A 23,560-nucleotide genomic window follows, 5' to 3' on the forward strand; every position below is an offset into this window, starting at 1 on the left:
TGAAACTGAAGGAGTATGGCATGTAGTTATTATTTACCATTAACTATTTATTACTGTTTTCTCTCTTTGACAAAAACTTCCACTAAACAGGGGCAGTAAGGTACAAAATTGCATGAGGAAGGGCATAAATCTCTCTCTCTCTCTCTCTCGCTAGCTCTTATATCAGAACATGTTTTATTTTGATCACGAGGCGCAAGAAGAAAAATGTAAAGGAATACATATGCCCCCCTCTCTCTTTCTTTAAAACAAAACCATGGAGAAACATTCTAGCATCTGACCTGAAAATCTACTGGGTAACATATACAATAAAGTTCATGTTGCTCTTTGGAACAAAATGAAAAAGACTAAGCTGAGTCCTCATCTTATACTAACCACTGACTTGTACATGGATGAAGGATAGAAAAGTTACATAATCTGCAACATTGACTTATAATCTGCATCAACCTATAGGATGTCAAATATGATAATAGCAAACTAATGATCTCAAGCATCTCGGTGATGTTACTCATTGTCGGGTATGCTCCAATCATTCTTTAGTATTTTGAAGTCCAATGTTTTCCAATGAAATATGCATAAAAACATACAATTATTAAGCCTTTAAACATAGTGGAAAAGCACTGTATGTTTCACAATTTACATACAATATGTATAGAAACAAATTTTAAAAATGCTGTTTCAGTGAGTGTAAATCAATAAATGTATTAGGAATTCTGCAATTCATGAATAGCTTCATATGTGGTTTTGTAATCTGAAGGATATTTTTCTTTGCGGCAAATTTAATCAGCCATTGAACCATTACAGAATATCATTATGGTGTTTATTCCATACCAAAGAACAAGAGAGTTTACAATAACAGAAAGCATATTACAAATGCTGAATAGAATATCTCTTACTTGAAAATTTGAATCAGCTAGCAACTGTCAATACTTGAGCTAAACAAAAGAAAAACAAATTTGAATGGACCAGTATTATAAAAAGTAAATACCTTCCATTGGGTGTTATTATCACTTCTCCTGGGACTGGAAGCTGGGAAGTGTTGATTTTATAAATGACTTCATCTCCCTCTGGATCATTCGAGTCCAGGTCATACATGACACCTGTTGAATGACAACAGTGCCATTACACATACATAAAAGTTATTTATATCATAAATAAATTAAATAATGCTGCAAAATACACATGATCTAACTGATCATAACCATGCAGTCAATGAAACAACACGAGTTAAATTTTGCCTGCAATGAGACCTTTTGTAGTTTGTACTGAATACACCATTCCCTCGATAACTCGCACCCTGATAACTTGCAAACCCACTTATACCTCAAAAATTGATCCCTATTTGTTGAACTTTGATGTATCGCTCGTTTTTTCATTGAAAATGGTAGATAGGACCTGGAAATTTTAATCAACACTATGAAATATCAAATTTAAAAATAGGTCATAAAATTTTTTCATTTTCTTTCCAAACGACATTCCTAGTACACCGCAATTAAGGATATGTAAGGAAATTTCGATCCATGAAAATGTCACTTATGCAGAGTGGAGGCAGTACTTTAATAAATACAAATTAAATAATTTTTTTATCAATTGAAATTTGTGTTCTAGTTCTTATCTTTTAGTTCCTTTTACGTGTAATCATCATAATGCAATGTGTCCTCTTCAAATTAAACATGAAATGCATCAATCTACAGTTATGTCTGTGAGCATTTCTCTGAAAACCTAATTAAGTGCCAACCATGTTTTGATAACTGACTTCCGGAAGTATTTGCTGTATTGTTAGACTGAATTAAAAGCTGGCCTCCTTTGCATTATCACGTTAATTATGTCTTTTGAGTCAAATAAAGGAGGTGGAATAAAAGAAAAGTTAAAAGGAACGAAAACCCAACGAACTTAAAATCTAGCTGCCCCAGTCATATGTCGGGTGAACTCATTTCATTTGATCAATCGAACACTTATAAATGTTATTGTGTATGTTACATAAACTACCTTAAATTAGCCGACTCTTTCTTAACTGTGATCAAAGATAACAAGGCAGCCAAGTGAAATGAATAATTCGTAAAATAAAGAGCTTGATTTCACATACACATTCCATTGTGGGCAAGCGAGTTTCTGAGAATTCTTGAACTGGCACTTAGAGATATCCTCAAGGATGATAAGAAGTTTCATTATTACTTCCAATGAAATCAGGACATCAATACTGTACTAACTGAACAATACAAAAATTTAATTTCGATGCAGACGATTGTCACACGAAATAAATGTTGAGTGTTTTTTTTTAAAAAGGAATCTTGTTTGGCGGTTATCAACAGTTAGTCTAGTTCCCTACCCTGTGGACTCCTGATACGGCAGGATAATATTAAACACCACTACGGGAACCAGACTCAACAAGATAACAAAAAGCATTGATGTAACACACATATATTTTTGCATAGACATGATGGCTGTTGAAACCAGTTGGAACGATCTTTCATATGTTGGACATTTTGAAAATAAATGTTATTTAAACAGAATAACGAACAACTTCATTAGAAAAAGCGTGTTATTAAAAATTGTTATCAATGTGATTGTAAAATGAGGATTCAGTCAATAAACAGCCCCCCCCCCCCAGTTTTCCTTGATGTCAGAGTTGTTTTTTTCCAATTTTTGGAGGTCACTCGGTAACTAATGCCTCCCTTATAGTGCAGTCTATGTTTGTGGACCCTGTTTTGCATGAGTTATCGAGGGAGAGGTGTAATGCATCAAATTTCCCAGGATGTTTCATGAATACAGAAATAATCAGTTGATCAGTATACATCAAATACTAAATAGCTGATTTAATTCTATGTATAACTTGTAGAGGATCTATCAATAAAATAAGTATAAAAATGAAATTCTTATAAATTTACTTATTTCAATTTAGAGAATTAACAGTTATAACTTGACTCTGCTTAAGTGCATATCTTGGACTGAAGAAATTATCTTTTGAAAAAGCTGGTTTTAAATTTGAAACAAGCCCTTAAAAATAATATACTTTGGTATAAAAAGAAGGACAATTTTTTCCTTCAAAATCCATTTATGTCTGGTTGATACCATAACATCTAATTTCAATGTAATATGCCTAAGAACTGCATTTGTATTGTCATGTGCACCTAGAGCACGAGATTCTGACTTGAAAACTGTCTCAGCATGTCTACATATTTAAAAAGATCTAATAGCAAAATTCAACACAATGGTAGCGAATTTGTGGTGGGAGTGGTGGCAAAGGTTGCTCTTAATGATGATGCTAATTTACTGTGTTCCCAGTATGAACTATCAAATAATGAGTCATGACTTAACACAGTACATTTTCATTTACTTTACATATCAAAAGCAGAACTGGGTAGATAAGCTCTGTTATTTTTCTCTTAAACATACTGTGACTACATGTCGCAGGCAATACTGGCAGAATGTGACACTAGACTGATCTTTTGAAAAGATATTTATATAGAGATGACTATGTGGTAACCAAGCTACTTCAAGACAAGCTACCCAAACATTTATACAAATAAGTGTAGGACAAGCATCCAAATGATCCAATGTAAGAGTTACACAACCTTCAAAAGGTCCGGTAAGAACTCAGTAAATTTAACTCATGATGACAATACATGACTCACTTACATGTTCTTTGCATGATTAAGTGGCAGCTGAAATTTCCAGGTTTATCTCCAACTCTAGTCAATATTAAAGGGTTTTCTTATTGGGAACAAACCTAGTATTTCTCCTGAATGTCTTCCAATTTCTCAGTAAACTGGGAACATTGGGAACTCCTTTCTTGAAGCAAAAAAATAAGAGTTCCAATAATGAGATTTTTGTTTCCTTTGCAGTAATTGAGGGCTTTATGCATTTATTGTTGTGACACCAATATGAAGATTGCTATTGCTCATTTATTATAAATATTTGATTTTATTATATAAGGATTTAAGTCCATAACAAGCAATCAAGAATCGCAACTGTGATTGTGAATTTAAAACTATAGCAATTCTAAATGACTTTTGTGTATGCAACCAGTAGGAATCAAAGACAAGATTAAAGCTTATTTTCTGTACTAATTTATTTGCACAGCTTAGTTTCATTTCTTGTGTGTGTGTGTGTGTGTGATTTGGATTTTTAATGTACTTTAACAGTTTTTCAGTCATATCGTACCGATGTCTGAAGTGTGGCAGTTTATAGTGATGTCTGGTACTGAAGCATCATGCCACAGACATGTGGCATCATGTCCCATCCAGCCACATTATCCTGACACCAGGCCAACCAGTCCTAACACTGACCTCTTAATGCTGAGAGCCAAGTGAGGCAGCTGCTATTACCATTTTTTATAAGTCTTTGGTATGACTCTGCCAGGGTTCAAACCTGTGACCTCCAACACCTGAGGCAGATGCTCTAACCACTTAGGCCACAGTAGTGGTCTAATTTAATTTCATCTTTAAACAACACAATATCATTCATTTTACAGCAGAATACTCCAGTACTCATAAAGAATTAGCAAATTAACAAACAATATTCACATTAATCCTTAGCCAACATAAATTAATTTCACAGACAATATGAAGGTCTAATTCTATTAATCTCTTAGTTTATTATTTGTAAACTTTTTTTAAAATCAGAATTAGATCAATTATGATCTACTTTCTGTTAGCCAGTTTTTCAAGAAACGGGCTCATTTTGGGACCAAAAAAGTATGAAGGCCAAAAAATGTGTCTTTCTAGTCATCTGACAATCCTTTTCTCATTACTGACTATAGCACTTTTTCCCTCAATGTAACTGCCCACCACCAAATAATCGCATTATATATATATATATATATATATATATATATATATATATATATATATATATATATATATATATATATATATACACACACACACACATAATGTTTAAAAAAATCAAATAAAAATATAAAGAAATTGCATGCCTACCCTAATTTTAAAACCAATGCAACAGGAAACATATTATTTTGTGGTCTAAAGATGTGTGTTGTCAACAGAAAGCACCCATTTGATAATTACTCAAAAAATGAAGTACCTCTGCACATGACACTGAAAACTGCCGAGTTTCAAATAAGAATTTTTATTGCTCAAAAAACGATCCTGCCTCCCAAACAATGACTTTACAGAAAAGAATAACAAAAAGTCCCAATATATGGGCACTTATGTTTGGAAATACGGTATTCAATAAAAAGAGGGAGTTTCAAATATTTAAAGCATTGTTCTGGATGATTCTTATCTACATGAGGCTCTAAAGCACAAGTCTGTAATTAGTTCACTGATAAATATGTGTTCTAATCTCAATATCTAAAAAGAACTGGCCTCTGTGACTTCCCGTAATTCTATTATAATCACTTAGACTGTTTTTGATAACCCAGATTTATAATCACTATGCAAATTCAGTAAACATGATATAATGGAATTGTGATGTGTCCAAAATTAAAATATACATCTTACACAGACTTTGATGTCCCTGTTAACACTGTTACTGTATCTTTCAATGCAGATTTTGATGTCCTTGGGAATCTCATTAATGTCTCTATGTAATTAAGTGTAACTTTGAGATAATGATGAAACTTGGATTGATACAACTCATTGAAATTTTACTATGATATAAGGCAAGCACTAAAATGATAACACACTGAATTCTAGTTACCTTGATCTTCTTTTATAACAAAGTGAGTGGTACAATTTAGAACTGGTGCATCATTGACAATGCCAGCTTTCACTCTTGCTGTTGCAAACATTGTCTCCCTAGAGAACATGCTGTGGTCTGTTAGAGATGTATCTCTCTGGAACCTTGCCTTGGTAATATTTGTATTCTGTGATCTCGTGTCACATACCTAATAAAATAAATTATGTATGTATATAATTTAATAACAGTAATACATTACCTGATATTCTTGCATTTCTAAATTTGCTAGATTGGTAGGAATCTGATGGCCAGGAATCTGAACTGGTTTACCTAGTCCCTCAAATCTTGTGAGGCCACTGAAGGGATTAGCCCTACAAATAACATCAATGTATCAAGAAGGTCAGCTTGCAAAATAGACTTTTGCTGTGTTTCAACAAAGCCTCTGATGTTTCCAGGCAACATCTTTCTGGAAATGAAACAACTGTGCAGACAGCACCTTGGACATTGAAACCATGTGTCTTGATGTCTTGGCTAAGTCTCTAACAATCTCTGCATTGCAGCTGAAGATAATAATTTCTCCTAAAACAGATTTAATGGGGCAGCAGAGAAAAAGATCAGCATGTAAGGCTATGGTAACTAGGTTCATGTCTTCAGTTCCAAAGCCAAAAAAGTCTTGACAGAGATATGTGATGAGGTCCCTCCCAAAATCCCCACCTGGAGAACACAGAGTCCAATTTTTGGAGGCATGAAGGTTAAGGGTCCATCAAGGTGAGGCTGAAAGTAGGAGTGGGGCTTAAGAATCCATAAAGGTGAGGCTGAAACCAGGAGCCATTGAGAATATGATGGGGCAGACCACACCTTCTACTATCTGACCCCTTTTTGGCAATGAGATAACCAGGGAGTGAACTCCCTCACCTTTGTTGAAAAGGGAGCAAAAGCAGATCAGATTTAGGTTCTGCCCCAGGTAGCATCACCAAACAGAAAAGGATTTTAGCATCCAACATTATCCCAAGAGTTTAAGAGATAGATCATGTGAAAAGCAGTGATAAACATCATTTACTGCCTTATCAAAAGTTCAAATTCCTTTTTCCTCAGTCACTTGACTCATACAGCAGCAAAAAGAAGACCCAACAGATGAAAATGACCCAGTGTGACAAATCCTTCTGGAAACTCATTTATGTCCACAAAAATCAATATTTTATTGTCCTGTCTTTGCTTCCAGGGTGCGGCAGAACTATTTCATTTCATCTCTCTCCCACTGAGTAAGCAGCTTTCTAACCTGGGCTTTATTGTCCCACCTCCACTCATTGGGGTTCAGGACTCATATTGATCTACTCTCTCACTCTAGAAAAGATTGTAAATTTCCTCTCAGATATGGAGGCTTCAAGTGGCAGCCCTCATTACTTTTCCCCTGAAAACAGGGCTGGAAGAAGTAGGGAACATCTTGTGTGTGCTCAGTCTACTGATCCAACAAGACACTGCCAAGCCATCATGTTGTGGTTAGAAACGGAGACCTGGACAACTCAGTACCAATTGGTAGGAATCGCCAAGCTCCAAGAACATAAAGACAGGAGGAGTATTAAACCAATTTCTTCCCCTAGATGAGTTCTCAAATTTTGAAGCTTGTTCCCCATATTTCCCATTGGTACTGAATGGAAACATAGAGAATGGGGAGTGAAGTTTATCAAACTGATCCTTCTGCTAGACAGATGGTTAAAGGACTCACGGTACTAATTCCACTCCAATGGTAAACATATGGAAACACTATCATATTCAAAATTCAATAACTTAAAATTTATGGGTGCTGATAATGACACCTATAATTTTTCGTGCACATCTAACCTTGGTGCAAGCTTATGTGTGGAGAACACCATATGACCCGCGGCAATTTGTTTACATACATGTGCATGAAACACGTGTTATTGATTCTGCACCAAATGAATCAGGTGCTACTTTCAGTATTGAGTACTCCTGAGTCAAGCCTGTAAAAATGCTAAAGTTGCATCAGTAGAAATTTGTCAATATTTTTTTTACATTACATATAGGATAAGCTCTCAAAAGATATTTTTCCTAAAATTTTAATTTTCATTATTAACCAATTATGGACCACCAAACCTGTAAATACTCTATTATTTCTTCACCCATTTCTAGACTGGTTCACAGTTCTTCCGTATAATTAGTACCGTGTGTCCTAAAACAAAGTATCCAGTCAAAAGACTAATGTCAAATGCTTGGTATCCATTCCTCAGTCCCATGCCTAGTGTTCTATGACTTGCACTGTGTTCTGTGGTCAGTGACATGAGAACAAAATATAGATCAGCAGAATGCAACATATCAGGTGATCAACACCTTGTGTCCAATGCTTACTGCCCAGTAACAGACACTTGGTGAGTATCACTTGGGACATTATATAGAGATTAGTTAACAGTGTCCGATGATCCTGTACTTGACAGCTGATGACTGGTAGCAGACTTTCTATGAGCGTCACTTGATACATTTAACTGTGATGAGAGCCCAGGCTATGTCATTGGGATCATATAGACCTTATTGGCCAACTTTGGAAAACCCTACTCCAGTGGATGAGATCACCTTGCTAAATCCAGGTTTAATTAAGTGAGATGACAACTGTGCTTCAATAACATCAGGAAGGCAGAACTTATTACTGGGTGCAGGCAATTACATAAAATAGGAAGTGCTATCCTCCCTCATTGGAACTAGCACCTTGTTACAATGTGTCATTGGAGGAAGTGGGTGACTTGCATAAACTGAGAAATGCTGTAGCCCTTCCTGGCAACAGATGAGTCCTCCAGAGATAAAGTACAAGAAGCATGACCCTTCTACCTGGCCATATAGGACTAGCATTTTTTTCCTCAAAATCTAAACCTAATCAGTGCCACAATCAACAAATAGGGAGGCTGTCTGTGCATACAAATGCAGTGCATGCTAACCATGTGTGTGTGTCCAACATGACAATTTTATGCCCAAATTTAGCATCACCTTGAGGCTTTATTAAATGCTGAAAAGAATACTCTAAATAATGCAATAAACTGGAACAAAAAATTGGGTAGGAATGTCTTATCCTAACACATTACAATTAGAAGGGTGAAGTGCAAGAAGCAATGCTTCAACTCCTAAGGTGTGTGTGTGTGTGTGATTTGGATTTTTAACATAGCTTTAACAATTTTTCAGTCATATCGCTACGATGTCTTCAGTGTGACAGTTTATAGTGATGTCTAGCACGGTGGCATCATGCCACAGACATGTAGCATGATGTCCCACCCAGTAACATTATCTTGACACCAGGCCAACCAGTCCTAAAACTAACTTTTTAATGCTGAGTGCCAAGCGAGGCAGCTGTTAGTGCCATTTTTGTAAGTCTCTGGTATGACTTGGCTGGAGATCAAACCCGCGACCTCCTGTATCCAGAGCAGATGCTCTAACCACTAAGCCACCAGAGCGGTCTGCTCCTAAGGTACTCAAAACCCTAAACATCTACGAAAAGGGAAAACAGAAACATGAAAATAAAGCAGGGATTGATATAAAATAACAATATGCAACACAAAAATGATACAAATGACTGCACAACTGCCAAGATAAGACTTAAATGAAGAAGTGTTATGCACCTAAGAGACAGGTGCAAAAGTGCATTAAGTCCAAGGAAAAAGAATGATGATATTCCCATTATCAGAAGTGGACTAAGGTATTGGACTGGGATCAAGTTATTCTTTATTCGAGATCTCCAGTTACTAACTGCAGCAGGGAATGATCTCCTTACACTGGGGTCTCGGAGCAGGAAAAGATATAGCAATGCAAAAATAATAGGTATTGTATTACTGCTATTAAAATCATAGAGTTAACACTGATTATATAGCTCATCTCTATTTTCAATGGTCTCCAATAACCATGTTAAAGATAATGCTAGCCATACAGTTCCTGAGAATCAATACCAAACACAAAGTCTGTGAGATGTAAAATAAGGTTGATACCAACCAGCTAGTGAAATAAGGGAGTAGCACTAATCAAGATGTATCCCTGTATTTATTTCATAATTCTCTGTAGGATAGTATGCATAGGGGATGAAAAAAACCCTGTGTGATCATTAGTTAAATGCAACAACCGTAGCTAAGCCTGAAAATGTGAAATATTAATCACACTGACCATTTTTGCATGGGTGTGGTACTTAAGAAAGTTTTATACAATTCCCTAGTTTAATGACTACAAACTGAACAGTAAAAATGTCAAACTGAAACAAAGTCAGTGAAATATTAAACAAGGCACACTGTGACCTCCTTTAAGAAGATTGTGTAGTACTCATTAATATTCATCCTCTTCAGGTATAGCATAAGTATACATTAAACACAAACTTCATTATGATCTAAATGCACACATTCAATGAAGCCATTTAAATGGAAACCGTATACAAAAATGTACAAATTTTGCCCCCTCATCCCTCTGCCGTAGGGACAGGTGCTAAGAAACCCACTTCAAATTCTTTCCTAGGACCAATGAAGAATGGTTGACATTCAGTGAGGGTGTACATATGTACGTTTGTATCTGTGCAGACACTAATGCAGGGGTAGTAGAACAGCCTAACTCTGATTTTTTGACTTGAACAAAAAAAATTTATTCTTCTTCTTTTTCTTTCAGTCACAGGAACCTCGGCAACTTTCAAATCAATAGACCTCATTCATAAGCAATGTAAAAGTGATCAATAAACTTAGGTGAAAGTATGACATATTTAACTGAAATGTTTCTGCAAAAATTATTTTCTTTTAATCCCTATGACCTTGAAAATTGGCTATCTGACCCGCAAATTGACTTCTTGATTTTTTCAAGTTCAAGCAAATCCATAAAGTTTGTTTCTTATCTTTGATACAGAACTAATGTTGCTGTGTTGAAACAATTTTCTTCCTTATGTCACAATTACCTTAGCTTTTATACCTACAAATCCCAAATCAACTTTTTCTCACCCTAAGTGCAAATCATCCACAAAAATTATTCTGTGTGATGCAGAAATCATATTATTGTGCAGAAACCACTTTTCTTTTTTTTAGTCACAGTGACTTTAAATATTGTCCATCTGACTCCAAAATTGTGAGGTTTCTTCAAAACCCCAGTGCACGCAATCTACTGAATTTGGAAAATGCAGACAGTGGAGAAAAGTTATTTTACAGAAATGAAATTAGTGACAGAGGGATGAAATGACAGACTGACATCCAGACAATGTCAAAACATAGTACTCTCCATCTTATGGTAGGCTTATATATATATATAAAAAGCCTCAAATATATAGATTTTTTAAAATAAATAAATCTCATTCTTGTCTCTGGTGGAAAATCATACAAGCTTCTTAATTGTAATCACATAAAAAATTAAATTTTTAATAAAAACTTCTGTCTTAGATGGTAGAAGATGTAAACTGACAGGAATATGTGCTGCTGTCAGTGGGACTAGCAAGGTATCATGGCATCTGGAGTCCAGACAATCTAATGAGCATGATGAAAAGACATGATAAGAGTTTAATATGCATATCAAAAACAAGCAAACATGTAAAAGAAAAAGATTTAAAAAATGTACCTTTTATATTATAATAATGTTTAATAGCATTTAGTAATGTTATCTTCATTAGCATCCATGTATGAAAGACAACAAAAACACCAGTCCTGTTCTATATATTTTGATGATGGTATGTAATGTTAAAACTAGTATTTCTTACTTTTACACTGCATTTAATCAAACAATACATGTTACCTTTACAGTAGTTTTTCCAGTAGTGGAGTCTGTAATCTCTGTTTCATTTGCATCTTTACAGCTTCCACTTGAAATATGCCACTGCTGGGCAGCTTAATACAAATAAAATAACATTTTATGATTAAAATGAAGATAAATGTTTTAACACTTAAGATTTGTATAATAACAGTGAATTACTTGTGATAGTTATAATTCGTGTTTTAAAATATATAGAGGATATTGCTTGAAATGAGTGAATAACAGATATATTTCAACAAGCTGTGAAAAACTAAGTATTTTCAGTAAGATTTTCAACAACAAAATGAAATATATCCATTATTCACTTGTAGCAAAGAAAATTTTCTTTTCATTATTTACTCAAATGTATTGGCATGTGTGTAGTCTGTATAACAGATTGAAGTAACAGATTTCTTACAGAATCCTACATGATATCTGTGGTTTACCATTTATATTCTGCTGTGTTTTGTGATTATTCAAACAGAAAATTTAAAATAGTTATTTAATTCTCGTTCCCAATTCAAAATAAAATAACTCATTATGAAGAAAAAAAATGATTCACAACTTATGGATTTGAACTGGAGTCAGCTTTAAAGTGAGGCAGTATTTTGCCACATGGCCATATAACCATCTAAATGTAACTTCAAATTTCACACTTATCATGTTAACAATGCAGCAGTGATGTTATTTATAGTAATTTCAGTCTCACAGACAAAAGTTATATGCAACAGAATATAAATATTTTAAGGTATGAATTTAAATAATTGTTTAATGTTCTAACACTTCCTTGACAATAAAACTGACTCTCCTTCATGAAATGGTTTGGGAAGCTCTACCATCACTATCAAAAGACTCTCTTTAACAAAATGGAATAAGAAAAGTCACTCAATGATGCATAATGATGGATCTCAACAAATAAAGACAAAATCTGACATTACTTTCAATTTTATGATTCATTATTACCTGAACTGGTGTTTGAATATACTTCCTTGAATATATTTTCTGGTTTCTTCCTCTTAGAATGTAAGATATCATTTAACGAACATTGCCTTCTGGATGATAGGAAATACTAAAACATAACTGTAAGAAAATTTATACTTCACTCATTTCTAAAGCAGGTTTTGTTACTATTAATACTGACATCTAACTGCACTTTAAATAATAGAATTAATAAACAAACAAGTTCAGTGAATTTTGTTTCATATCTACCATGCAGAGGTCATAAAAGTTTGTAATAAAAAAAATTATAATGAATTTTTAACAAAGTTTGGTAAATAATATTGGGGCTATGTGCAAAGTAACCAAGTTTCATTCCCCTATCTCAAAGGGAATCTTAAGAGAAAAAGCAAATAAAGGGAAAAAGTTATCAATGACCTTGATCTTGAAGATAAATCTTTGACTGTACATGAGATACCATCCTAAACATACCATGGTTCATCCCTGTACATAAAAATCTTGTATGATACAATGGACAAACAACAGAAACATTACAATACTCAGCTGTGGCCTAGACTGAGGATAAGACCGCTGATAAAAATTACAACATGCACATCTTCTAGTGACAATATACATGCTAACTCCATTTATCTTACAGAGCTCTTCTGCTACAAACTGAATGAAAACTAAAATACTGACCTGTAACCTTGTCTATGAACATAGAACCCCACATGTTATAAGCAACACATCTTTTGGTGATGATATATAGTTTTATCTTTTCATCCCATATGGATCCAAACTTACAGAGTGAAAGTGCAATACAAATAACTCAGTATATGAAACCATGAAATTGACTCTGAGAACAACCTTTGCAATATGGTACACAAGAAACTTGCGAATAATCACCTATTAAGTTACCAAGTTATATTCCATAATCTTAAACAGTTCTACAGTTATAGGATGGGAAAGAAAGTTTTAGGAAAATGTAAAATATTGAGCTGTAACCTTCACAACAGTCCTGCAATGTAGTATGCAACACACCATTTAGTGATGATAACTACTTAAGTATACCAAGTTTCATTTCACATGGCTCTGGGGGAGTGGGAGGGAAGGTGTTATGGAAACTAAGTATTGAGCTGTGGTCATGCCCTTTAAGATGCCCCACCCCCATTTTCACTGACATACCAACTAGTGATGATGAATAAGTGTACCAAGTTTAATCCCTAATCATAATTGGCTAAATTCAAGTTAAACAGCAGAAGGTGTGATGGAAATAAAGAATACTGAGCTGTGGCATCCCAATATGGAATGCAACATAAAAGTAATAAATTTGGAGTATGTGCATTTGGTTGTAGTGCCTCAGTTTAAGGAATTCTTAGATTTTTGTGATTACTTGTTTGATTATTGGAATTCGGTGCAATAGAGATATTCCTTTGCCCAAAATAATTAGCCAATTACTAGGAACAAACATCATGGAGCAAAGTGTTAGTGAGTTTCCATGATGCCATGGTTCACTTAAGTAGTGGATCAAGGTTCAAACTGAATGAGTGTCCATGGAATAATAAAGTCCCTACTAAAATCTAGTGGTGTACATTAGCAATGTGACTGCAGTGGCAGTATTTATGTTAGAAAACCGGTAAATTACACTATGGAACCAATAAGAAGGGGACTCGACAAATACCATTTATGTTGCCATGGTGGCAAAGGTGATGCAGTTGTACTGGCTAAAAGTGCCTGGAAGCCATAGTTTGATGGCCTAAGGTGGCATAGTTATAATAGTTCCTTGTGTTACGGGTTAGTTGTATAGTTTCTATGGAGTGAACTGCTGGCGGTATGGAAACCTAAGAGTAACCATGCAAATGTGCGGTTGATACACATTTGCTTGAGGTTGTGAGATCTGTGGTCTTGCATTGAAAAGAGTAAAATTGATGTATACAATGGACACATCAGGCTTTCTAATTTTCAACTGAAGTTGTATGGAAGTCTTTTCAAATTTGGGGTAAACTTATGACTTCTAGCAGGAATCACACCAGGGTTTGACACTGCTCGGTCAAGTAAAGACATATGGCTTGTAACAATACCTTCTAGTGATACTGTACTTATGTAAGTAATATGTTGTGTCTCATTCCTTAATCTCAAATGGTTTTAAAGTTACGGATTGGAATGGAAAAAAGTAATGAAATGTAAAACATCTAGCTATGACCATGCAGATATGACCCTCCATCTGATTGTTGTTGTTGTTGGTTTTACGCATACAGAGGTGAGATGGCAATGATTGGTAAAGGAGAATGCATTGGGCCGCTTGGCCTACCCCCATATAGTATGTGACACATATTTTGGTGATAGCTGACAAGTGTGCCAAATTTCATTAGTGAATCTGGAATGCTCTTTATAGTAGATTAAAACTGAAGATGTTTAGTAATGGTAAAATATTGAGTAGTGACCTTCACCTTGACAGTATGGGTACAGACACACCTTCTATTGATGATCTTTATGTATATTAAGTTTCATCCCCAAATCTTAAATGGCTTTCAAACTATAGACTGGGTGGGAAACTGTGATGAAAATGTAAAATACACCACTTCCTTGAAAATCCATGCCCCGATAACCCAAAAACCCGCTTATAATGTGGAGTCAGGCATGGATCACATTTTTTTTTAAAACCAGAAAATACCCAAAAATTGGTCCCTGTTTCCTGAACTTGAAGAAAATCACAATCAAAAATTGGTAACTGAAATGTTCATATATTGCTCATTTAATGATCAAAAATGGTAGATAGGACCTGAACATTTCGAAATTATCAACTTTTAATAAGAAGTCATATAATTGGTTACATTTTCTTTCCAACCGACATTCTTAGTACACAGTAATTAAAGATATACAAGGAAATTTTAATCAATGAAAATATCATTTATGCCTAGTGTAGGCAGTGAATTATTATTTAAATGACCATTAACCAATTTTTATTAAGTGAAATATTGTGTTTTAATTCTATCTTTTAGTTCCTCTTAAGTGTAATCATTATAAATGCAATGTGTATTTAAACATAAAATATATCAATCTATCATAACAGCTGTGTCTGCACCATTTCTTTAAGAACCTAATTAAGGGCCAACTGTGTTTTGATAACTGACTTGCGGAAACATTTGTTGCATTGTTGCACTTAGTTAAAAGCTGGCCTCCTCTGTATATATCTTGTTAATTATGTGTTTTGAATCAAATAAAGGAGGTGGAATAAAAGAAAAGTTAAAAGGCATGCAAATCCTATATACTTAAAATCTAGCACCCCAGTCGTATGTTGGGTAAACTCACTTCAGTTGATCAATCTAACACTGATATATATGTTATTGTGTATGTAACATAAACTACCTTAAATTAACCGATTCATTCATAACTGTGATCAAAGACAGCAAGGCAATCAAGCAAAACGAATACTTCATAAAATAAAGAGCTTCGTTTCACAACACTTACTCTAGTTGCCTACTACTTTAGCTCCTGACATGGCAGTATACTTTTAAATACCACTCCAGGAACCAGACTCAGCAACAAAAACTAAAAGCAATAACATAATACACGTTTTGCATACACATGATGGTTGTTGAAACCAGTTAGAATGATCTTTTGCATGTTGAACATTTTGAAAATAAATGTTATTTATACAGAATAAGGAACAACTTCATTAGAAAAAGCATGTTATTAATATTAATTATCGACGTGATTGTAAAACAAGGATTCAGTCATTAAACATCCCAGTTCCCTACACACACACCTCAGCAGTTTTCTCGATGTCTAAGCAAATTTTTTTTAATTTTTGCATGTTCCTTGGTGAACTGCATCCTCACTTATAGTGCAGTCTATGTTTGTGGACCCCATTGTTTGCGAGTTATCAAGGGAGAGGTGTATTAAGTTGTGACTTTCACTTTCAAGATAGCACTCTTTATGTAATATGTGAGACACCCTGATCATCACTTATAAGTAGGCAAAATGTCTTTCCTTATTCACAAAAAGCTTGAAATACATGATTAGAATAAAAATATGATATATGGATGCAGATACTGTGTCCCCCACTTTCCTTCAAAAATGTAAGGACAAAATGTATAAGCTATTGTACCTAGGTTCCAGTGAAGCAATGTAATGACACTGTCATCTCCTGAAATACTGGCATTGGAATTATCAAATGTAATAAGTAATGGGCCTGGCAGAGACATGTGTCCAACAGGAACCACAGTAAAAACTGTGTAAATCTCCTTTAGTCTGAAATTAGAGAAGAAAGAGTAATGTGAGTGTATCAGAAAAGATATAAACAGTCTATAAAACCAACCAGTCAAAACCAAGAAGATATATGAAAACAAACTGCAAAGGAAAGGGATTGTTATTTTGCTGTTACATTCGACATTTAATGGAAACGTTTTTGAACAGTCCCACAATCCACTGACATCTGTCTAATGTTTAGATATGAAAGAACACTGTAGTAAACTCACATTTCTAAGCTTTCAGATACTTTTCTTGCTAAAAAATACAAAAGAAAAGTTGTATACCTTAAAACATCAGACAATTTTAATTCTACAGTTTAATTTGCATTATTCAGTAAATTAAATCATTTTTTGTTGTAATTAGATATGAGTATAGCAATATAAACTTAGGCCATCATAATTAATGACAGTACTAGTACTAAAGTTCAACAAAATGCATAATGACTATAGCACAGTTTAATGCCTTTTCCATTTGCTTAACTTACTCTTCCCGATATTCATTGTTAAAACATAGTAATACTATGTGATGCTGAATTAATATGTATTCATCATATCAAATGACTCCTCCACCACTATATCTGAATGAGACATTATACCTTATGATTTTATTAGCTGGTTTTGTTGATGTGTATACTAGTCCAAAGTACTGGTACCTTGAAATCTGACCAAACCCCAAAAGACAAGGTTAAAGAGTTAACTATCAAATGGAAAGAATTACATATTCTGCATTGTTTTACATTGTATTAGTTTTGTATACATAAGTAATCAGAAGGATTCAAACTTTATGTGAGAATAAGCAATGTATTAGACTTTAAAGGCATTCCAGCACATTACGGGCCATTCAGAGTCACTTTAAAGTTCCAGATAAGCAAATATAATTAATTACAGAACTTTAAAAAAATACAAGGTAATGATGTTAAAATTAACTAAGGTGTATATAACATAAAAGATAAAAGTAGAATATATACATTCTTTAATATAGAACAAGCATGTGCAACCTACAGTTGCAACTTGGTTTTATCCACTTCTTCACATCAAAGGCTGTGGCTTTCAAAATCTCATTTCCAGTCAATGCCCTGAAGGAAGTTGCACATGCCTGACATATAGGGTCAAAATTTCTACATAAAATGCATTCAATCAGAAAGTCAAAGATTTTCTATGGTGGATTGTCAAAAAGCTCAACTGGGTTCCGTTCCAGCTAGTACAGAGCCATAAGCAGCTTGCCATTTTTTTGAGCACAATCTACAACATTTTGTCACTGCATCTCTTTTTCTTATTGATGCCCATTTAATTTTTTGCAAATCACCCTGTTGGTTCCATAAGCAATGCCACATTTTGTTTCTGTCTTCACATATTCATAAGTTTAGCAGAGAAAAAACAAATCTGGATTCTTCTCGGCTAGATATTTGTTCTGGTGCATGGGATGGGGTGTGGGAAGGAGTGAACACAATGGCTGTCAAACTTGAGTATAGATGAGGTCAATTCTTTTATAAAATGCCCATAAATGAAAGATTGAAAAAAATTACAAGAAACAAAATGTTCCTGAAATTAGGAAAATCTAACAGTACATCATGTATGTACACCAATCTTGCAAAACATTTCCAGTACTAAACGAATTCATCAATCTATTCTGATGTATTCTATTGCTGAGGACAGAAGTTGCCATATTACAGTTATTCAAAGTTGAAAAATGTTTCATAAAAGGCTATGACTAAACAAGATCTTTCTTCTGATCACCACTGATAGCAACATCAGATGAAATTTACACCTGTTGTATTTACTATAGTTATACATTCAGTAAAGGAATATTGGTAAGGTCACAAACAGGTCTATTGTTGCAATGTACTAAAATACGGCTTAACTGCTAATACATACTTATACTGCAGCAGAAATTAACTTTTCATAATGAAGTCAACGATATTTGTGTAACGTTTTTTTGTATTAGTTTAAATTTTGATTAAAAATAAGTTCTTTTTATAATTGCAATTTTATTTTACCATTTTATGATTGGTTTTGATAAAATAATTTCTTTTATACTGTAATTTTGTATTATCCTTTTATGACTGGTTGGCCTTGAAAATGTCCAAGGTATATTTATGTGGTGTTTAGCCATGATTTTCACCCCTCCTCAGAACTATTCACTTTTCAGTTTCAGATGAAACACTGCTAGATCAATTGTTTGCTTTTATCCTTGTTAAATATTTTATGATTTACCTAAAGACAAGACTGGTTTCATTGATGTATCTAAACTGTGATTCGTATATCTCCTTTTCTATCCACCTACATCATGCTAATTATGAGATAAAATGACACATACCTCCTTGCTAACTTCCGTTCCACTAAATCCATAGTGTCATTTGGATTTACAATGTAGGGTACGAAGTCCATTGATGCATCAGATCTGTACTGAGTGGTCAAATCAATGTTTTCGAGAACAGCTGTAATGAGGCTTTGTCCTGGATTAAGGCCTGAAAATCAATGCATAAAATAGTTATTTAAACAAACACCTATAAAAGGCATTATCATCTTCTGTGATATCTCCTAAATATATGATTTCTAACTACACTTCTATGTACCTGCATGAGATGTCTTTCACAAGTTTTAATGCAAAAATGTTGATATTGCTTTTCTGAATGCCACTGTTATTAAAATGAAAGATATGCTTTTGTCTTATGTGGAAGCACAAGCAAGACAGAAGCTGATTTCATTGCTGTATCTTTTTCTATGGCACTGGAATAAAAATCGTTTATTGGTATTTCAAGTTTTTTTAATAATTGGTTTGGACAAACCAATGCATGTACTTAATTACACAGTATACATATAAATATTTAGCAGCTGACAATTTCAGCTTAATGTCAAGAAAACATACATACTGATTATGAGAAACAAAAGAAATCAATTTCTTTGTATGAGAAATTGTGTAAATTGTGCTATTTTTCATAGTGATGATTTAAAATGACCAGCATGGTCTATTGTCTGTTTTTATTCTTTATTATTAACTGCTAAGTAACAATCAGAAAATTATTTCATTGTTTAATGAAAAAGCAATTAGCAATGGCAATGAGCACATTGGTGATAGTGTTCCCTGTTGAAGTCAATAAACTGTTGCATAGCTAACCTGAAGGTGTCTGAATGTCAATCACATCCACAGAACGTCTGTGCTTTCCAGCTCCATTTGCATCAAGTTTTACATCTATGGGACTTCCGTCAGTAGAAGTTGAAACTTTCATATTGGGTGTCTGAACAACAACTGATCCAAGGAATTTATTTGAACAAAGCATTGCCTCATTGCAGAGTCGCAATGTGATAAACATGGTGCGCCCTGGTTCCATGTAGAAAATATTTTCTGCATCAGTCTTGTATTTAGTATCATTGAAGTCATTTCCCAGTGGTTTCAATTCTGACAGTCTTCTCACAGGAATACCACCAATTGTCAAGTTACCTCCCTTGATAGCTACAGTTCCAGAAACATTCAATCCTACCCATGTGCAAGGGAAAATGTCATCTATTACATCTTTGGAGCTTCCCACACAGTAATCTGTAATACAAAGTTAAAACTTGTATCTGCATTATGAACTTAATGTGCTGATAATGTCACTGTCATTAAGTAAGTATTTATAATAATTCTCTAATAAGCAGCAGAGTACAGTGGTTAAGGCATTAGATGCCACACCAAAAGGATCTGGTTTTGAATCCTACAATCAGCATCAACATAAATCAACTACATTCATGTGTTCTTGGGCAATGCCCTTTACACTACTTGTCTTGACACAATATGACCATGTTTTGATCTGCCATAAACACCATGACTAAAACAAGCCTTGCATATTCTTAATAATATATCAGTAAATGAGAACATTTGTTCATCAAAATATTACACTTCCTGAAAGTATGTATTCTATAAAAGTTGACCAAACTTGAGGTCAGAAACTCATCAGCAATAACTGCAAATATAAACTGAAGGACCATCCGAATCACCAAAGTGTATCAACATAATGAGACTCATGTCTTAGGTCTGTTTGTAAAAATAAAATCACCTACAATACATAAACAACTTTAATGTTCTGATTAATGTCTTTCGCTATAAAAGAATATTAATGATACCTTTTGAAAGTGAATTAAATTGGTACTGTAGCACCTGTACATGTCACAAGTAATATTTAATAGTGTTTGCTTGCAAAGTCAAAGATGTCACAATGTAATATTTGCTGATGACTCTGAAAACTGTGCTGCCAGAAAACGGAACAATTTGTGATGCTTACTTTTGTTATGATATTTACGAAACTGTAAATGTCACAAAGTATGATATTTACTGGTGAGCTAGTACAGCTTCAATGGTAAATGTTATATTGCTTCAGATAAACACTATTTCTTTGCACAAGAGGTTTCTCATCATATCAGTTCATCTGTGGAGATAGTTGCTTCCATTGTCTGTCCAACTGTCTTAATTTTGCTTTTACCTGTACATGTCTGTGCATCCATCAGTCAGACTGTCAATCTTGTAAGATATTCACAACCAAGATTATTATACTATCCACCTACAATCAATGCACCCATCTACCTCTTTATCTGTCTGTCTATGAATAGCAGATAACATTACAAAATTGTATTATGTATGCAGGTAGTGCATAAGTTTTATGTATGGCTATATTCACAAAATTATTGTATATGTTTAAAAAGCGGGCAAAAGTGACAACAAATATTAATGCTACATCTTTCGCTAGTGAATTCAATAGGTACAATAAACAGTTAATTGTTTTTAACAAAACAGATGCATTATTTGATACTATTGGTGCTGCCATGTATATATAAAAACCATCTTTAAATTCTTCTTGCTTAAAAAGTAAAACTATATCATATTGTTTCCTTTATACTGCTTACTAATTACTATAGTTACTAATGGCATAGATATTTAGTGCATTTTAATTACAAAAAAGATCAAGTTTTGTTCATAGTAATGATGACAATGGTGATGATGACTATAGTGATGATGATGATTATGATATTTTATAATGAGATCAATTCCAAATTGGTGCAATTAATGCACATGCACCTATTTTGAGACTGAAAAGGTATTAAACACAATCTCACATGTCATTTACATTTTGACATGTCTGTAGTTTGCGATTTCCACTGCAGAAAAATTGCTCTAATAAAAATCTTAGAAAACTATAAGACTGAATAAAATAATATTACTTTTCAAAATAAGGATTAGTTTAAATCCTATTTATTATACTATAGTGCATACAACTGATACCTACCATATCTGTTAACTGAAGGATCAGGACTGACTTCCCAAGAACCACCAATTGTGGTGGGGTCACTTGTTGTCATGGCATCCTTGGGTTCTACTGGATGATCAAATTGTCTGGCCCCCTCAATGCTAGCATTAATATTCTCAACATCTGGAGGTTCTAATAGTACAGTGACACCTGAAATATTGATATTTGTGTTAGTCTGATGAATGATAAGCCCAAATTGCTAACTTTTGAATCATAGCACTTATTAAAGACATGACATACATCTGCCTTCTTTTCATTTCTATGAAGGTAATTACCATGTCAGTTAGAAAATGAAACTCCTCATAGTTAATGCATTAATCATTTAGCTCCCATTAGTTATGGAGCCATAGTCTCACTTTAGTGGTCAACAGCTGACGAAGATGGACGAATTTCAAGTCTATCACTCTCACAGAACAGTGTAATTTATGTGCAAGTCAGCTGATGGCTGACAGACTATGGGTGAAAACAATGAAGGACATTCAGATGCTGTAAGGTTCTAGTCCTAAACATAACACTGTGAGATTTATTTAAAAACAAATGCAATCATCAAATTCAAAATATTTTCTTCCAGTTGAATGGATATTTAGTTCCAGATTGTAGGTGCCTGTACATAGTTTTATAGTATATATTAATGCAACTGGTATTTTATCAGATGCCAGATAACTTCACATACATATGGAAGGAAAATGCTTGAATTTAAATATGGACTCAAAATATATACACTTGAGCAATACTGTAATAAAGAAGCAGATTTCTATCGTACCATATTTGTAATCTGAGCCAAGGAGGGGATGCGACAATATAACACATTTGCAATCCTAGAAATACAATGAAATTGGAGAGATATTATATTAAATGTATCTCTGAGTCTAAATAATATTAAATATGTAAGAGGCAATTACATAAATAACATTTACCAGTATCCATTTAATAGTGATAGCTGGGGGCAACAGTTGTGCCTCTAAGCAAGTGAAGCAATTTGCCTCCATTGCAATATTTACTACAGTTTATCTGCAATTTTAAAATGAGTTGGGATTGGTGGTACTCTACTCCAATACCAACATTAACAACAAGCAAATAAATACATTCAAAAGAACCAGCAAATTTAAACATGATGTAACTATGAACAATTCACATTCGACCTTTCACACTAGCAATAATGTGAGTACACAGTGATATTTTCATTGAAGAAAACAGCAAAAATTTCCATTTTTACCAAAATGAACCATCTGTTCTCAAAAGAAGTAACCCATGTAGAAATAAATTATGGATCCAGCCATATTGCTGATGATGTATGAAAGAAAACTGAAATGACAATATATGATAGCCTTGATTGTTTTGTGTCCCGAAGCATGGTGTGCATAGATTGACAAGTGCTGGTGTGTATTTGCAATATCTAAAGTGAATGATATATCTGCCAATTTGCTGTCACATACATGTGTTTCATAGCTAAGCTGAAACTGTTTCTGCTGCAGATATATCACTGAATTATAACACAAGAAGTTTAATATATATATATATATATATATATATATATATATATATATATATATATATATATATATATATATATACATCCTCCCACCCCCAAAGCTGCTTAGACAGTTGTGCAACCTACTAAATGTCTTTACTTAAAAAGATCTGCAGGTTATCTTGTATGGTAAGTAGTTATTAGATCCCTAAAAAAATCCAGAATTCCCA

The 23,560-nt window shown here is 33.9% G+C and overlaps 1 protein-coding gene across 1 annotated transcript in view; it reads right to left on the bottom strand.

Annotated features, from left to right (window-relative positions):
- Positions 1-23,560, bottom strand: part of LOC149785560 (uncharacterized) — a 189,200-nt gene that overhangs the window by 35,055 nt on the left and 130,585 nt on the right. Inside the window, exons 50-56 of the mRNA XM_089979356.1 lie at positions 21,839-22,009; positions 19,696-20,115; positions 18,895-19,045; positions 16,436-16,578; positions 11,392-11,483; positions 5,662-5,848; positions 986-1,097 (exon numbers count right to left, since the gene is read on the bottom strand). Coding sequence (XP_089835482.1) covers positions 986-1,097; positions 5,662-5,848; positions 11,392-11,483; positions 16,436-16,578; positions 18,895-19,045; positions 19,696-20,115; positions 21,839-22,009 — 1,276 coding nt within the window. The remainder of the gene's footprint in view (positions 1-985; positions 1,098-5,661; positions 5,849-11,391; positions 11,484-16,435; positions 16,579-18,894; positions 19,046-19,695; positions 20,116-21,838; positions 22,010-23,560) is intronic.

Source organism: Sinohyriopsis cumingii, chromosome 13 (genome assembly GCF_028554795.1).
Source record: "Sinohyriopsis cumingii isolate HCF-2022 chromosome 13, ASM2855479v2, whole genome shotgun sequence".
In the NCBI taxonomy this organism is placed as follows: domain Eukaryota; kingdom Metazoa; phylum Mollusca; class Bivalvia; order Unionida; family Unionidae; genus Sinohyriopsis; species Sinohyriopsis cumingii.